This window comes from Arachis stenosperma, chromosome 8, assembly GCF_014773155.1.
Source record: "Arachis stenosperma cultivar V10309 chromosome 8, arast.V10309.gnm1.PFL2, whole genome shotgun sequence".
Taxonomy (NCBI): domain Eukaryota; kingdom Viridiplantae; phylum Streptophyta; class Magnoliopsida; order Fabales; family Fabaceae; genus Arachis; species Arachis stenosperma.
This window is the reverse complement of record NC_080384.1, coordinates 13335514-13351919: the sequence shown is the minus strand read 5'-3', so window position 1 is coordinate 13351919 and position 16406 is coordinate 13335514. Positions and strand designations below refer to the sequence as shown.

The 16406-nt window shown below is 36.9% G+C and overlaps 2 protein-coding genes across 3 annotated transcripts; one reads left to right on the top strand and one right to left on the bottom strand.

The window, feature by feature from the left end:
• On the bottom strand, window positions 1-3121 carry LOC130943897 (lysM domain-containing GPI-anchored protein 1-like). The gene is made up of 5 exons (XM_057871982.1): window positions 2125-3121; window positions 1625-1742; window positions 1285-1446; window positions 1146-1177; window positions 1-430 (listed from the first exon to the last, which is right to left on the bottom strand). The coding sequence occupies exons 1-5, from the start codon at window positions 2801-2803 to the stop codon at window positions 144-146; spliced, it is 1278 nt and encodes a 425-aa protein (XP_057727965.1). The 5' UTR covers window positions 2804-3121; the 3' UTR covers window positions 1-143.
• A 4627-nt stretch (window positions 3122-7748) lies between these two features.
• Window positions 7749-15240, top strand: LOC130943949 (uncharacterized). Of its 2 annotated transcripts, none has more exons than XM_057872055.1 (16): window positions 7749-8071; window positions 8183-8314; window positions 8535-8702; window positions 8834-9097; window positions 9266-9360; window positions 9924-10008; window positions 10092-10319; window positions 10423-10482; window positions 10617-10696; window positions 11383-11702; window positions 11788-11879; window positions 11977-12106; window positions 12776-13887; window positions 14002-14300; window positions 14425-14586; window positions 14701-15240. In XM_057872055.1, exons 1-16 carry the CDS (start codon window positions 7823-7825, stop codon window positions 14834-14836), a joined length of 3612 nt encoding a protein of 1203 aa, XP_057728038.1. In that variant the 5' UTR covers window positions 7749-7822; the 3' UTR covers window positions 14837-15240. The 2 variants fall into 2 exon arrangements, with proteins under 2 accessions (XP_057728038.1, XP_057728037.1); XM_057872054.1 differs by having other exon boundaries at window positions 14413-14586.
• Window positions 15241-16406: the final 1166 nt, after the last annotated feature.

The following is a 16406-nucleotide window of genomic DNA, read 5'->3' as shown; positions in this document are numbered from 1 at the left end:
TGGTTAGAAACTCAAATTCCCATGGTTGTTTTATCAACATCCACAAATCGGTTCAAAGAGTTACAAATGAGTATGCAATAGATAAGAGCACCTATGACAGACAAAGCAACAGGGCCAAAGCCACCACAAAATTGACAAAAATATTACAATGCCACAGGGATCATCAACTTGACAAGTAATAACACAAGTGCAGATGTCATGGTGGGTGATGGAATAACCAAGGAGCAAGCGGCAGAAGCACCAGAAGAAAGCGCGCTAATAGGACCATTTGCCGGCGGGAATCCTGGAAGACCTGTTGTTGAAGGAACCACTGAGGATTTGGGCGTTCCTAGACCGATTCCATCTGATTGAGGTGCTGGTGCTGGCGCTAGTTCTGAATCTCTCCTTATAGATGTAGGTGGGGCAATGAGAGGGGGGAATTCCCTAGGCCCTGCAGCATCATTGAAAATATATTTAGAAGACATCTAAAAACTTGTCATTTTTTTTTCAGGGTGAGTTCTGGAGAGTGGGAAACAGATTAAATCAGGAATTACAATCTACAAAATAGACCCTTCTTGACCACCCCAGCAGCCTCTAGAACAAATTAAAGATTGCTATACTTCCCGCATTCACCTTAATCTCGATAATAATGCTAGACAATACTAAATTTAAGCTCCTCTAGTTTCCACAAACAGTTTCTACTTCAAGTTTGCATAGTGTTCATCACAGAGTATAGGTGTCGTGTGTTTAGACTAGGTATTTTCAGGTTTCAAACAACTTAGAATCTTCAGATCACTTGAGCAGCTTTCAAGTTAAAAAGAAAGAAGTTATATTTCAAAATTAACCAGCTTCCAAATGTTCAGGCTAAGGAAAATATAATGAACATAAAAATGACAGAAATTCAGACATCCAACATTTTGTACTTTTGTCCCCTCAATATTAAGGCAACTTCAAGCAGTGGAATAGAAAACCTAGCAGTAGCACTAAAATTTGCTGGCGTTCCACCTATTGTAAACCCAAAATGAAGAATTCCATTTTTCTTTTCTTAATTTGACAACAGAACAATTCATTTATAATCAGTGTAATGGAAACATGATTAGAAATGAAGAATGCAATCTTATGACACATTTGGAATCTAAATATATAAATTGTTGTTACAATCTGACCTGGACATCGAGGTTGAAGGGATGGTGTCAACCTGCAGGTTGGCAGGAATGAACGAATAAACTTAAAAGTACAATCAACAAAATAGATACTACTGATATCTATCAACGAGGAAAGCAGGTGCAATGAGTATAAACATACATTGTCATTATGGTTCCATTAACAATGCCATCATAGTTACAAGAAGTAACATTGCAGCCGCCACTACCTTGTTGGATCGTAACATTCCCAAGCATAAGATTGCTGTTTTTACATTGCATGCTGGAGCAAGAAACAGCCAGCGAAGCCGGCATACAATACAAACTGCAGAAAGAGTGAAAAAACCCAAATGCACTATAGTTAGAAACAGAAAATTTCGAACCTCCATGTTTACCCTCATACCAAACTTGTGAACCTAGAAGAGAATCTAAAATTATTTACAAGGAGGAAATAACTATATTGCAAAACACACAAAAAAATGACAAAGTTGCCAAGTAAGTACTTAAGATCCCGCGGTCCACAGCTACACTGCACACAATGCCCTGCTGTAATGGCATAACTTCCATTGGGAACAAGCAAGCCAAAATCAGAAGAAGATCTTGGGAAATTTGAAGCACAAGCTACAACAAGAAACAAATACTGTTACCAATTGAATTGAAGAACAAGTCACAAGCAAGGACCAAAACATATACATAACGAATTCAAAAAAAAAAACATCAATCTAAAAATGTTGACAAAACAAGAAATTGATGAGTAATATTGGGTGTGCATTGGATTAAAATTCCTTCCAAGTCCCCATTTTAGAGAAAGGGCTTTACCAAACCACAACATCAACCCGAAATTGCATAGCCAATTCCTTAAAAAGGACATTTTTTTTCTTTTTAATAAAAGCAATTACAAACAGACCCTAAGAAAACAAAAATTCCTAACCACCTATATATACAAATCAAGGATCACAGTAACCAAAACAAACCAATCATAATCCAAAACAGGAAATTTTACCCGGAATTGGAATGGCAAGAATATCACCATCAGTAATAGCAGTACTTCCCATGGCATTAACATCCATCAAATCAGTTAAAGTAGTGAAATACCTAGCCGCAATAGCAGCCAAAGAATCAACAGGCTGAACCACATAGGACATGTAAATCGCTGGAAGTGAATTATCAGTGCCATTAAAACAAGTACAAGGAAGAGGCACCAAAAGGCTCTGACCCACATCAAGAACCGAAGGGTCACTTATGGAGTTAGCCTCCGAAAGCTGGTCCGCAGATACCAAACCTCCATAGACAGAGTCTGCAATGGAAGAAAGCGTGTCCGAAGGGCGAGTCTTGTAATGCGTTGAAACCGATTTTCGGATCCCGTCGACGCAGGAGCATGAAATTGGAACCTTGATGAAGAGCTTGGAAGGGAGAATACGGTGCTCCACGTCAGGGTAAGATATGTCGATGGCGTTTGCGGTGAGGAGAGAAATAGGGTCGATTTGAAAGAGTGAAGCTACCTCGGAGACTTTAAGGTCGGTGTAGAGTGTGTAGCCTAAGAGCGCGTTGCATGAGTCGTTGTTGGTGCAGGGTTCTATGGTGGATTTGCATGTTGCTGGTTTGGGAGCTGTGAGAATCTGCAAGAGTAGCAAGAACAAAGTGCAGTGAAGAATGGTGTCTTGCTTTGGCATTCTTTGCATAAAAAAAAGTGAGCTTCTTTTTTCGGATGGAGATTTTCTAGGGTTTGTTTGGAAGAAGAAGAAGGAGGAGAAGAGTGCTTGAATGGGGTAAAAAAAAGGAGCTTGGTGTGTTTTTCAAAAGGAGTTAAACCAAACAGGGTACAATGTGTGTCGTATTAGTTGCTCTGCAACGTGTTTATGGAGAGAAGAAAAAGGGTTTAGGGTTTTCTGCGTTTTGTGTGATTGGGTTGTTGGTTTTGTTTGTTCCAGTGAGAAGGAAGAGTGTTGGAGAGTGGAAAAGGTTTTGATTTCAGAGTGAAAGAGAAAAGAGAGAAGAGAGAGAGGTTTGAGTGAGTGAGTGAGTAGGAGACAGGTGGGTTGCATAGTTAGAAGGACAAGGACAGGGACAAGAAGGTCACACACTAGTCACATTCTCTGTCATAGAGAAGAGATTTCTCCATTACTTACTACTTACTAGATGTGCTGGACTATTTTGTCCCTCTCTCCAAATCATTATATCTAAGATTGCAATTATTATTATTTTTTGATAAAAGCTCATATGAACTCGATTTCATATGAAGTTAGTATCTAAAAATCGTTAAATAAAAATTTAGTTAAATCAGTTAAATTATTTAATAATTCTTAAGTATTAACTTTATATAAAATCGACTGCACTTGAGTTTTCATCTTATTTTTTACTCGTTATTACATAGAGAAAGAGAAAAGAGTAGGAACGTAAACTATATTCAATAATTAATATAAAATGATTTTTTCAGTTGAAAAAAAATCCTGCTTTATTATTTTGATTTTTTTTTTTCAAAATTCATTTTTCACTTGTCCTTTGGCATGGTTTAATAAGACGGGGATGTTTTAGTAATTTGGCACTTTTCCTTTTTCCATTTTGTGGTCAATCAAGTATGGCCCACGTTCATATTGTGTGGGTTCGTAACTTCGTATAGTGTTCCTTTTCAGGGATTTGAGTTAGGAATTTATGGGTTTCTTGTTGCCTTGGTATACACCATAGCACCAATTTGATACCTTGCCTATGGTTACCCAAGTCGGGAAAAGCATATTAACAACAGAATTTTAGGTTTCGAACAACAATTTAAAAAAGAAGGAAAGCTTTACTAGACAAATATTCTCACGTAAATTTTTTTTTACCTGAAGTACGATTTACCTTGTAGAGAATATTGTTGGCTTAAGAATGATATTTCATGATTGTGATTACATTATGTTTTATACATTTCATAACAGTTTTAAAATATATATTATTGTAACATATATATATTTTTACAATCATATTATATACACGCCAAAATTAATCATTAATATAAAATATATATTAAAATATAAAAATAAATATTAAAAATAATTAAATTATATATATATGTACAAAATATATTAATAATTGATTTTAATAACTAATTTTAATATGTAAATATTATATTTTATTATTTTATACTAAAATAATATTCTATATATAAAAATTAGTAACAAAAAAATATTTATTTATATATATTATTTAATTTATTTTAAGGGCAAAAAACCCTAATAAGCCACATCAAGAAGGGTGTAACGTAAATATGCCAAACTGAAAATCGTTTCAGCAATAAGCCAGACGCTATTTTTATGTAATTCGAACCAGGGTGGTTCGAACTACAAACACAAGTAAATCGAACCAGGGAGGTTCGAATTAGGGGAGAGGAACTTTGAATGTAATTCGAACCATGTTGGTTCGAACTCCAACCCCATGTAATTCGAACTAGGCAAGTTCGAACTATAGCCAAGTGTGCAACGCATGTAATTCGAACCAAGCTGGTTCGAATTACCCTTGGCGTGCTCCTTCATAAATCGAACCAAGGTGGTTCGAATTAGGGGTGATTCGGCTATATAAGGAGTTCGAATCACCCTCATTCGAAGTATTATTCCTCCCCCCTACCCCACAAAATCTCAGAGAAAACGACCAAGATTCTCTCCGATGAAGACCTGAACGGAATACTCTGCTGATGGGGGACGATCCGGCACGGTTATATCGCTTGGACGGAGTCGCTCATATAGCCGGGGTCATCAACGAGGAGGTTAGTACGGAAATATTTTTTATTCTAGCGGTATTTGTGTCTTAGTGGTTTTGCATGTGGGTTAGATGGTGGTTTATGTTAGTGGTTTATGTAGGTGGTTTATGTGAGGGGATTATGTTGGTGGTTTATGTTAGTGGTTTAAGTTAGCGGTTTAAGTTAGTGGTTTATGTTAGTGGTTTAGGTTTGTGGTTTAGGGTAGTGGTTTATGTTAGTGGTTTAAGTTAGTGGTTTCTGTTAGTGGTTTATGTTGGTGGTTTATGTTAGTGGTTTATGCAAGCGGTTTATGTTAGTGGTTTAGGGTAGGTGGTTTTCGTTAGTGGTTTTATGTTGGTGATTTGTTTGACTTGTTTGATGGTAGTTGTTTTACGCTAGCTCTTTTATGTAAACCGGTTTAGTTAAGCTGTTTCTTGTTAGTGGATCTCGTTAAGCTGGTTTATGTTAGCGGTTTAGTTGTGCGGTCTATGGGTTTGTTTTCCAGTTGCTTATCTTTCATGTAATGTTATGCGGTTTTATTTAGCAGAATGGTTTGTTGATGATTTATCGTGCTGTTTACGGTTGTGGTTGGTTTTTAAGCTGGTTCTAACTATGCGGTTCATTTCGTGCGCAGCCCCAGCGATGCATTAGGAGCATGCGGCGGCAGCAGGGCATGCGACTTGATGACAGATACGTTCCGTACTTGCAGATGGCAGGTCTATACCATCTTGCAAAGCTGAACGACCGATGGTTCCGGCTAGACGAGGCCCTTGTCAGTGCATTCGTGGAGAGATGGCGTCCCGAGACGCACACGTTTCATATGCCGTTCGGAGAGTGCACGATCACACTCCAGGACGTGGCATACCAGCTGGGTTTGCCAGTCGATGGCCGTTACGTGAGCGGGTGCCTGTCAGAGTTCCATATATACATCGATGGCGGCCGTCCACCCTGGGTCTGGTTCCAGGAGTTGCTAGGAGTTATACCTCCTCCCAGTCAGGTTCAGAAGTACGCAGTGAACTGCAGCTGGTTTCAGGAGACCTTTGGTGAGTGCCCTGAGGATGCAGATGATGACACTGTGCGCCGATATGCCCGTGCGTACATCATGATGTTGTTGGGCACGCAGCTGTTTGCGGACAAGTCTGGGAACCGGATTCACATCAGATGGCTTCCGTACGTAGCGAGGCTGGAGGAGCTGGGTACCTACAGCTGGGGTTCTGCAGCACTGGCTTGGTTGTACCGGTGCATGTGCTGAGTGGCGAACAGACATGTCGTCAAGTTAGCGGGCCCGCTTCAGCTACTTCAGTCTTGGATCTTTTGCGCTTTCCTCGGTTTAGGCCTGCAGGATATGAGACGTTGAGCTGGCCGTTGGCCTCGAGGTACTATACTAGGCCTTCTCTATTTCAATTTGACATACATAACTGCGTATTCATTAATATTCTATTGCATAATCTGAACACATATTTCAGTAGATGTAACACATGTGTATGGTGCAGATGGTCAGGTTACAACCCTTCCGGGAGCGAGAAGGGTCCTAGAGTGCCGATGTGGAGGCTCAGGATAGACCGGTTACAGGACAGGGAGGTGAGTATGCTAGTTAACAAGTGTCCTTTTATAATCAAACTTTTCTAGTTGTGTCCTACAGTTGCCCTGACAAGGGTGAGTTCCTTTTGCAGTTTATATGGATGCCGTACAGTAGCCCCAACGGAGGAAGAAGCCACGGCAGCCCTGGAACTGGAACCAGCTGCCGTGGCTACATCGGTGGTATTCCGGTTCGAACCCCCTGAGCTGGATACCACATCAACCAGCTTTGCCAGCAATTCTGGTGTCCTTACCTCCGGAAACTGCCTCCGACAAAGAAACATGACTTGCAGGTCCTCATCACTACCAATCGTGAGATAACCATACTTCACCGTATCGTGCGGGATCGTGACTGGAATGTGATAGAAAAACTTCTTAACCCGCTTCACACCTTCCAGGCCAAGTTTCATCAGCACTGATCTAACAAGGTCATCATACCTTGTCGTTGGATTCACGACAACACAGAGAGGATCCTTATCTGTGAACTTCACTCCGGAACGAGTTTTCCTCTTAATGGATCCTCTGTGGTGAACCAGAACAACAAAACTCTCCTCAATAGCCATTATACTCCATCTAATGAGACCAACTCACGTTTAGAACGGTTATATAGAGGTCTCTCTCCCACTAATTCGAACCAGCTCGGTTCGAATTACTAAGGCCACACTCTCTCTCTATAATTCGAACCTCCCTGGTTCGAATTATGTGCACTAAAGGTTCGAACCGACCTGGTTCGATTTATGAAGAAAATTCAGGTTGTAATTCGAACTGCCCCGGTTCGAATTACTCTCATTTGCAGTTCGAACCATATCGGTTCGAATTATATATATACAAGATTCTGCGCATTATTGAAACGATTTTCAGTTTGGCTTATATACGTCAATTTGAGATGGCATTGGCTTATACTGGTTTTTTGCCCTTATTTTAATATACATTATATATTTCAACATATATTTAAATTATTATTTTTTTATTTACATCATAATTGTTTATTTATACTATTAAGAAAAAATAACTATAATACACTATTAGTCAACGAATTATAACTTAAATAACATATTCTTCCATATTCACTTAAAGATTACAGATTCGAATATCTCCATTTTGGTTAAAAAAATTATAGTGCACTACTAATTACCATTATGATTGTTGTTATTGTTATTATTGTTTTACATCTAATTCTAATCATCTATGAGAAACAAATGCCACATGATCCGGCTAAGGGATAACTACTATTTTTAAATGTAAATAATGTGGTTTAGTTAAGCGCCTAAATCAAAACTAATAACATACACAATGGCGGGAACTAAGCGGTGTTCCCTCCAAGTATTTCTAACAAACTTCTAGTCCCATTCTCTCTCCAATTTCCCCAAATTCACAAAACCCTAAATCGAAGAATCTCAGTCATACAGTGATGGAGGACCTCGTCACGGAGGCCAGTCCTGGCAAGGCCGCCACGCCGCCTCCACCGCGCCGCAGCGTCCGGCGGAGGCTGGTCCAGTCTACTCTGTTTCCTCACAAGCCACCTGAGCACAATGCGAAGGACAACGACGATAAAGGCAACGAAAATGACGACGAGTACTGTCCCTCTAGCAAGAAAAAGAAGAGGAAGCCGAATCCGAAGCCGAAGCCGAAGCTCACTCCTCCTGAAAAACCCTCCAAGGTCGATCTTCTTCTTCAATTTCAATCAGTTTTAAATTCAATTACTTTTCTCTTAAAACTCTCGCATTGAAATTCAGATTCTAATTGTGTGAATTTTTTTTGTTCTGAGCAGAATAGCACGCCGAAGAAGAATGCATCAGCTAATGGGAACAAGAGGTCAACTTCGAAGCAAGTGTTTACTGATTCTGACGAGGTTGCTACACATGTTCCTGATTTACGGTTAGAGGCAAAAATCTCAGCTGAGGTTGGTTTGGTAGTTCTTGCATTGTTGGTTCTATAAATTCTCTGCTATGATTAGAGCTAGCATTTTTGTGGGATTGTATGTTTTGAATTGTGTGAAATAGCAACTAGGTAAAAACTTGTGCCATGATTGTAACTCATTGAAGACAATGACCTGAAAAAATTTTAGATATGACTGTAGCAATCTGACTTTATTTTTTGGATTCTATATCTATTGTGACCAGGAAAATGCGAGACTGTTTGCAGGACGGCAAATACATCCGTTTTTTTCCTCATGGAAGGCCCTGAAAAAATCTCAGGAGCAGGCTGAAATAGGAAATAAATTTTGTGCACATAAGAAGGATAATGAAGCAATTACATGTGGTCCTATCCATGTATTTGAAAATGTCCAGGTAAGGTACTTTTGCATATGATTTGATATTGCTTTGTTATACCAAAGAGCTTTATCTATATTACCTTGATCCCTGGATTTTATATTTTTACAATGTTAATCTTTTAAGTTGGGCATAACATTATCATGCAGGAGGATACCTTATGCCTTGACTGGAGAAACTGGACCTTTTTGGGAAAGGATACCTATGTGAATTATGCTCCTGAAAGTTATGATGATAAGACTCTTAGTGCTTTGGATACTTCAGGTGTTTCAATTTCTCATAATGCATTGACTTTGTCAGATAGACTCTCTATCCAGCCAGAAAACGTTCAGGCAACATCACTGTCAGAAAACTTAGCCGTGCCAGCAAATGAACAAACAATTCTTCCTCAAATGCTAAAAGATGCTGAAGTGGTACATAATTTGTTTTATATTTTGTTATTTCGATAATGAATTCCTTCTATACATAGTAATCTGTCCCCTTTGCACATTAGCTGCATATGGGTAATCCGTGGAATCTAGTGTATAGCCACTAAATGTGTACGCTCTTTTCCTGGGTTATTGACCAAAAAATGCTCTTAGGACTTGAAAGTGGATGAATCTGTTACTTTTTCTGGGCAAGCTCACATTTTCAGAAAGTCATATGCTGATCCACTCAGTAGATTTCTGCAAGAAAGGTAACCAAATGCCACATCCATTCGCCCAATATCTTCATTGAAATAGCATATGGGCAATTAATTCTTTCTTATATCCATTTTACATTTATTTCACGGTGTTCCTTGTGTTGCAAATGCTGCTTAGTAATACCTTTTTCCTATCTTCTTTATTTTTTTGGAACTTATCAAATACATAATAAGCTGGGTTTTTTCCTGTCTTCCTATTTTTGGATAAAATAAACTGGTTAGGATATTTTTTATCAGAAACTCCTTAATAGGAACAAAATCGACGCCAGAGTAAATAAACATTTAAGAAACCTATGTTTAATGGAGTGAATTCATTTCCTATTTAGGAGAAGAAAATAGGAGGAATTTTGGTGTAAATATCGCCTACATAAGTATAATCTGATGTAAATAGGTTCCCTTGGTTGTTTAACAATTGAATTTGTTAACAATTAAGGATAAAATTCGTGTACTTTGTATGATAGTTATGGTATCTTTTTTTGGTTAAATATGCTCTGGGTAGTTGGGTTGTAAGCTCATTTCCAGGAACTGAGGCTTTCATTTTTTATTATTCATTTTAGTATGAAGTCTTACTACCACAACTGTAAAGATAAGGCTGACAACAGCTTATGGACATACAAGTACAAGCCAGCAAAGGCCACTGAGGTCAGACATTTTTAAAAGGTGTATAGTTTGCATTAAAGTTTCTATAATCATAACTTCTTTTCTTTTTCAATATCTTGTTATAGGTTTGTGGTAATGATGAGTCGGTCAATATTTTGCGTGACTGGTTACAACAATGGCATGAAAGACGTTACCAGGGGAGGAAGAATTCCTCTAACAGGGATAAATGGGACATGCAAGATGGTGATGATGATGATGGTGATTATAACTGTTCTCTCAGTGATTATGATTCAGAAGATCTAACTGAGGAGGATTCCCTGCACAATGTTCTTTTAATTACAGGGCCAATAGGGGTGGGTGGTAATCTACTTTAGCAAAACTTAGTTACATATTGTCTTCACTGTTAGCACCTCTTATTTATATTGGCAGCTAATGCATGAATATATGATATTGCAGAGTGGCAAGTCTGCTGCTGTCTATGCTTGTGCTCAAGAGCAAGGGTTTGAGATTTTTGAGGTATCACTATTTATCACTATCCTATCAGCATTTTTCTTTTTCAGTGTGTGCACTTATAAATAAAACATTTGTTTCCTTTGTTTTCCATATATGGCCAAATATATTAAAATTTAAAGCTTTTACTGCCATAACAGCTCAATGCATCGGATTGTCGAAATGGGCCTGCTGTCAAACAGTATTTTGGAGATACTCTTGGTTCGCTTGGTTTCAAAAGGTTTGTTAATTTGTCCTGCCATGTTTGCTGAGAAGTTATGATCTTCAGCTGAGTTGTTCTGCTTGACTTCAGTTTCCTCATATTATGTGCAAGTTTTCACTTTTTCCTCCAATATTTTGTTTGCTTAGATGAGCCTTTTCCCCTCCTTTTTTTGAGTAGCACTGCATGACATATTTCATAGGAAATCAGTACTTCACTGAACTTGGGGATGTTGATGCTCTTGTACAGATCAAATGTTATAGGATAAAAAATTCTCTACCGGATTGCAAGCAGTAGTGGATTATTGTCGCAAACTTAAAGTTTTTTCTGTTGTCATTATGTCGGTGGGTGGATATTTACAAGCTTTAGAATGCTTTTATCTAATGGAAGAAAAAGAAAACAGTTACATATACTAAGGAAGCTTGTACGAATTGTTGAATGAAGATGAAATTAAGCATGAAGAAGTTTGTTATAAGCTTTTGATTGGGGGCTGAACTGGTTCCTTCCTTTCAATCTTCAATGAGATATGTAAACCAAAAGAGTGGGTATAATGAAAATAAGACCATCTAACTTCTGATTAAACTGCTTTGTTACATGATGTTCATTGTGTGAATCTTGGATTAGTGGAATCAGGCTACTTATTGTGTAAGAAGCTATGCATGCAAGCTGTTTTTTGGTAATATTTCTTATTTGATGTAAGTATTCAGGTTACCAGAAGACATTGAAAGTTCACAAAAGAAAACAATGAAATTATCCCCTGCTATGGCTTTGCCCAAGGATAAAACAGCTGATGAGATGGATGATGGGATGGTTGAACCAATAACCATATCTGATGATGAAGCTTGTGGCCCTGCTGGAACATCACAGAAGTTACCTTGCAAAAATAGTGTACTTACATGTCATAAAGTCCAAACTTTAATTCTAGTTGAGGAGGTAGACATCCTTTTTCCTGAAGATCGCGGATGCATTGCTGCCATACAACAGATTGCTGAGACAGCAAGGGGGCCAATAATATTGATCAGCAATAGTAAGCTGACTAGATATACCTCTCTTATTCTTCACATATCTTTTATCAATTATTTTATGTTTATAAAGACATTTTTGTAAAATAGGTGATGATCCCCGCCTGCCAGATAATTTTGATAGGCTCAATCTTTCTTTCTCTTTGCCATCTCCTAAGGAGTTGTTTTGCCATTTGTACAAGGTATGTGCTTAAGCTTAATAGTTTCTCTCCTCTCCCACAGAAGGAGGGGAAAAATTGAAACCCTAAATTATAATGATATACATTGAATGACATGCAGGTTTGTGTCTCTGAAGGAGTCAACATCCATCCTCTTTTACTGGAGAAGTTTATACAGTCTTGTAATGGAGATATCAGGAAAACCATTATGAACCTCCAGTTCTGGTTTCAGAGTATGCAATTTGGAAAAGGTGGGTTTCTCATGTTTATTGACTTTGTTGGTGATATGTAATGGCTGTTTTCATTTTATAAGACCATAATCATTAAAATTTTGGTTAATTTTTATATGGTTGTTCTACAGTGAAGACCTGCTGGTTGGAAGTTTTAGCTTGTACATACTACATAGCTGAGGGAATATGCTGTTATATACACTTAATGACTATTTCATAAGCTTTTAGAAGTTAAGAGTGGCCACATCCAAGGCTAAGATTGGTTAAGTTATTGTGCGTGACCTCAAGATAATTGAAACATTTATTTTTACCTCAAGATAGATTCTTTTTGTTTGCAAGAGTTTCCCTTCTTGTGATTGCTGTAAGAGTGACCTTTTTGGATCGGTGTCAACATCTACTCCCTCTCTCTCTTTTATTCCTGCATGATTTAACTATAGGGTTAAGGAACAAAGTAGTAGTGATTGAGATTGTAACATCCGTATGGCTTATTATAAGTATTTACTATTCTGGTTTGAATTGTTCTTTCCTAATAAGTCTTCAGGAATTTACTCTGGCAACCTTTTTACATATATTTGCCATGTTTTAATGTACATGCTTAGGGGGATCAATGTTAGTTATTCATAATTCCATTTATCTTATTATCACTGTATTGCTATGCAAGAACTTATGATCTTCCTCTTTCCTGTACAGATGGAAAAGCACAAACAGGTTATGGCTCACTTCCATTTGATCTTGGGCTTGGCCATCAAATCTTACCAAAACTAATTCCCTGGGATTTCCCCTCAGAATTATCTGAATTAGTTGAAAAAGAACTTGCAAACTCAATATCTATAACAGAAGAAAACTCTAGGTTGCAAGGTATGCAAAATGATTTAGATGCGCATGATATGGAGACTGATTATAGAGAGGCCAAGAAGTTGGAGATGATAAAGCGGAATGAGACTACAGCTGACTATACTGAGCTTGAAATTCAATATAATATTTCTGAGTTTTCTGATTCTTTTGGATCCCCACAAGCTTTGCCAACACAAAATGATGGTCGACGGAAACTTATAGTGATGTCCTCTGATTCTGAGGATGAGGATCCAAATAATGTACATCTGCAATGCACTCATGATGAAGCTGACAAGAGCCAATCCCTCAATGATAATAATGAATCTCCCTCTAAGTTTCAATTGAATGAACATCACTCTGGCACGTCATTTCGCAAATTGGTTTGTTCCGAATTGGAGGATCAAGAGGAGGAATTTTTTAGATTTTCAGAAACAGCTAACACATGTGAATCATTAGATATATCCTGTGTGCCAGAGTCAACCTATGTTCCTGAAACTGCAATAGAGAATGAAATAGAGACAATGTCTGGGGCAGTGTCTTCTGGGCATCCTGCTGTTCCTCCAGAAATTTCAGTGAATAATGAGTTGAAACCATTGGGTGTTCGTAGGCGGTTAGTAAAATTTCCAGAAAATCCATGTTTGTTGGTTAATAATGGATTTCCAGAATCCCCTTCAAAAGAGGCTGTGCAAGATTTGTACAATGAAAATCCCAAAACTGCAATTGTCCACGTGATGGACGAGTGTAGTCGTGTGGATTTCCAGCTTAAGTCAAAGTTTGTTGAGTCCACTCCGATGATAGAGACAGATACAGTACAAAAATGGTGGAGAAATCTCCGTGAGGGTCAAACAGATTTAGGACGGCATGCCACGTCGGAGCAGCTAGGCACATTTGAAGTGGTTAAACTGGTTAGCGAGCTAAGCAATCTAATTTCAGAAGCTGATTTGTTTTTTGATCACCGTGGACAATGTGTAAGTGCCTTGCGCTTAAATAAAAGTTGTTATTTCCCCTGAATTCCCCCCTCCCGCTTCCCTTATTTTTTAATTGTAGTGTATAGGCACTCAGTTAGATATACGAATGTGCAGGATGTTATGGAACCTGCAATGTCCTTGTCTGGGGAAGCCACAGCTAGTTGGTATGATGAGGAAATAATGATGTCCACTGTTGCTGTTTCTGGGTTTTGCTTTTATGTTAATCGTATAGCAGATGAAGGATCAAAGTTAGGTTTTGAGAACAAGGTTGATTTAACTTCTGAGATGTTGGCTTCCACAACTAATATTATGACATTGGGGAAATTATCCAGAGCAGATCTCACAAAAAGCACTGATATCTATACTGGAAAGGAATCAGAGTTGGACAACCCAGTTTATGATGTGCATAAGAGGTATATGGTCTTGCCTTTCATCTATAGTTGGTGCAAATTCAGCAAGTTTTACCTTTTTCTGTTCTGTTAATTATATTTGGGCATGTTGTGATGTCAATTCTTACTATGGTAGCCTTCTATGCAGTGAAAACAATACATCTCTGTTCAACATCATCCAGTCTATTGTTCCTGCAAGAATATCCTTGGTACTGAAAGGTGTTGCTTTCAATGAATATCTATCTTCAATGCGCCAAATTTCAAGATCAGAAGATTTCCGAGTTTCACAAGGTGTTAAGAGACGAGGAAGGTACATGTTTGCGAAGCAAATTCAATCTTCTTTTTTTCCAGCATTGTGATTCATTAGAAAATGTTAACCAGGTATCGTTGAGTATTTGATCAATTACCTGATGCTTGAATGCAGGGTGCGGGGCAGTCAACATTACTTGAGTAAATGTACAATGTTATCTCCTGAAGATATATCATTAGTGAGTGAACGTGATTTCTGCAAGAAGATTTCTTCACAATGTACAGCTAACGAGGAAAACAAGCATACATGATTAAACTTTATTGATAGCTTTTGTTCATTCTATGATATATTCGCTACACAGAAGCAACTAGAAGTTGCTGAATGATTGACACAGGACGAGGTCCGCGAAACTTGTTTTTGCCCCTGATGATTATTATGGTCAATTTATGGGGCAGAGATTGTAAATTGAACTAGTGGTAGCACATAGTTGCAGTAGCAGAGGTGGAAATTCTGAAAATAACCTATACTTGCTCCTTTTTTGTAAAGCTTAGGTGATTCTTTCTGTTCTCTTTTATTTTTATGTGAAAGCTTTGATTAGTCAGTCATTGTTTCTGTAAGCAGGGAACCATAATCCGTCTGATATTACCGAACCATATGATGAATTAAGAAATTCAAGATAGCATAATATTTTATTGCCAATAGGTATATATAATGAATGGAAATAGTAGGCTGCATTTTGAAGAGAAGTTGAGATTGAGAGATAGATACTAAATTAAGTCTTTATATTATGTTTAGTATAAATATACAGGATTAAATTGTATCTTAGTATTATATTTGGTTTAAGATAAATATAGAGATTAAAGGGTAGATTTAAAATTTGAAAAGTTAAATGAGTATTTTTAAAAAGAAATATTATTAAAGTGTCAGTTGTTCTTATAAATTTCAGTTTTTTATGTTTTTATTTTTTAGAGGTATTGAAAGGATTGAAATTGTGTTGTGTGATTGAAATTTTAACTTTAATCTTTAGTCACCAAGTACAATACTCAATCTTAATCCTAGTCTCAATTTCAATTTCAGAAAACAAATACAGTCATAATATTTTGGTAAATGCTATAGTGTTTAAGATATGGTACCTAACTTATTAAAAAAGATAAAAAAAATAATATTTAATAAACTTTAAATATTTTACTTTTATTTTATACATTTTATTTTTTACTTATAAAAACAAGTTAGGCAATTTAGACACTACAATAAAACACCATAGAATCCACCTTATGTTTTAATGCCATCAGGTAATATAATGTGATACTATACAATGAAATTATTAATTCATATATATATGTTGCACATTCAATTTTTCTTTAGAAAAATCGGGTAATAAAATTGAATTTTATATTTTTAATCATAAACAATTTTTACACTTTCATACAATTAAACATGTTGATATTGTTAATTATATGTTATGTCTTTCACATTATTGTTGGTATAAGTCTCAAAGAAATGTCAATTTCTTAATAACAGAAATATACTAGATGCAATTATTGCATAAAGACGGAAGACATGCATGCAAGAAAGAAAAAGAAAAAACAAAGGAAAGAAAAGAAGATAATATAATTGCTGTAATTTGTAACATTGAAATTTGAACAAGCGAAAAACGATAAAATTTATTATTTTTTGTCAATATTTTTAACTACCAAGTTAATTCTTTTAGTATAATAATTTAATAATATATTTTTAATTTATATCTTTTAAAATTGTCGATTAACTAATAAAAAATAATAAATTTGGCTCACTTTATTATATTTTTCTTTGAACAAAATGAGTAAAACAAGAAGCGATAAGACAAAATAACTATACTACAGCTACTGAAAGCATACCTT

Coding starts and splice junctions, on each gene's coding strand:
- LOC130943897 (XM_057871982.1), bottom strand. CDS start 2,803: ATGCAAAGAATGCCAAAGCAAGACACCATTCTTCACTGCACTTTGTTC. Junction 1,743..2,124: donor TCTTGCCATTCCAATTCCGG/GTAAAATTTCCT, acceptor TTCTTGTTGTAG/CTTGTGCTTCAAATTTCCCA. Junction 431..1,145: donor CCTTCAACCTCGATGTCCAG/GTCAGATTGTAA, acceptor ATGATGCTGCAG/GGCCTAGGGAATTCCCCCCT.
- LOC130943949 (XM_057872054.1), top strand. CDS start 7,823: ATGGAGGACCTCGTCACGGAGGCCAGTCCTGGCAAGGCCGCCACGCCG. Junction 8,315..8,534: donor AGGCAAAAATCTCAGCTGAG/GTTGGTTTGGTA, acceptor TATTGTGACCAG/GAAAATGCGAGACTGTTTGC. Junction 9,098..9,265: donor TGCTAAAAGATGCTGAAGTG/GTACATAATTTG, acceptor AAATGCTCTTAG/GACTTGAAAGTGGATGAATC.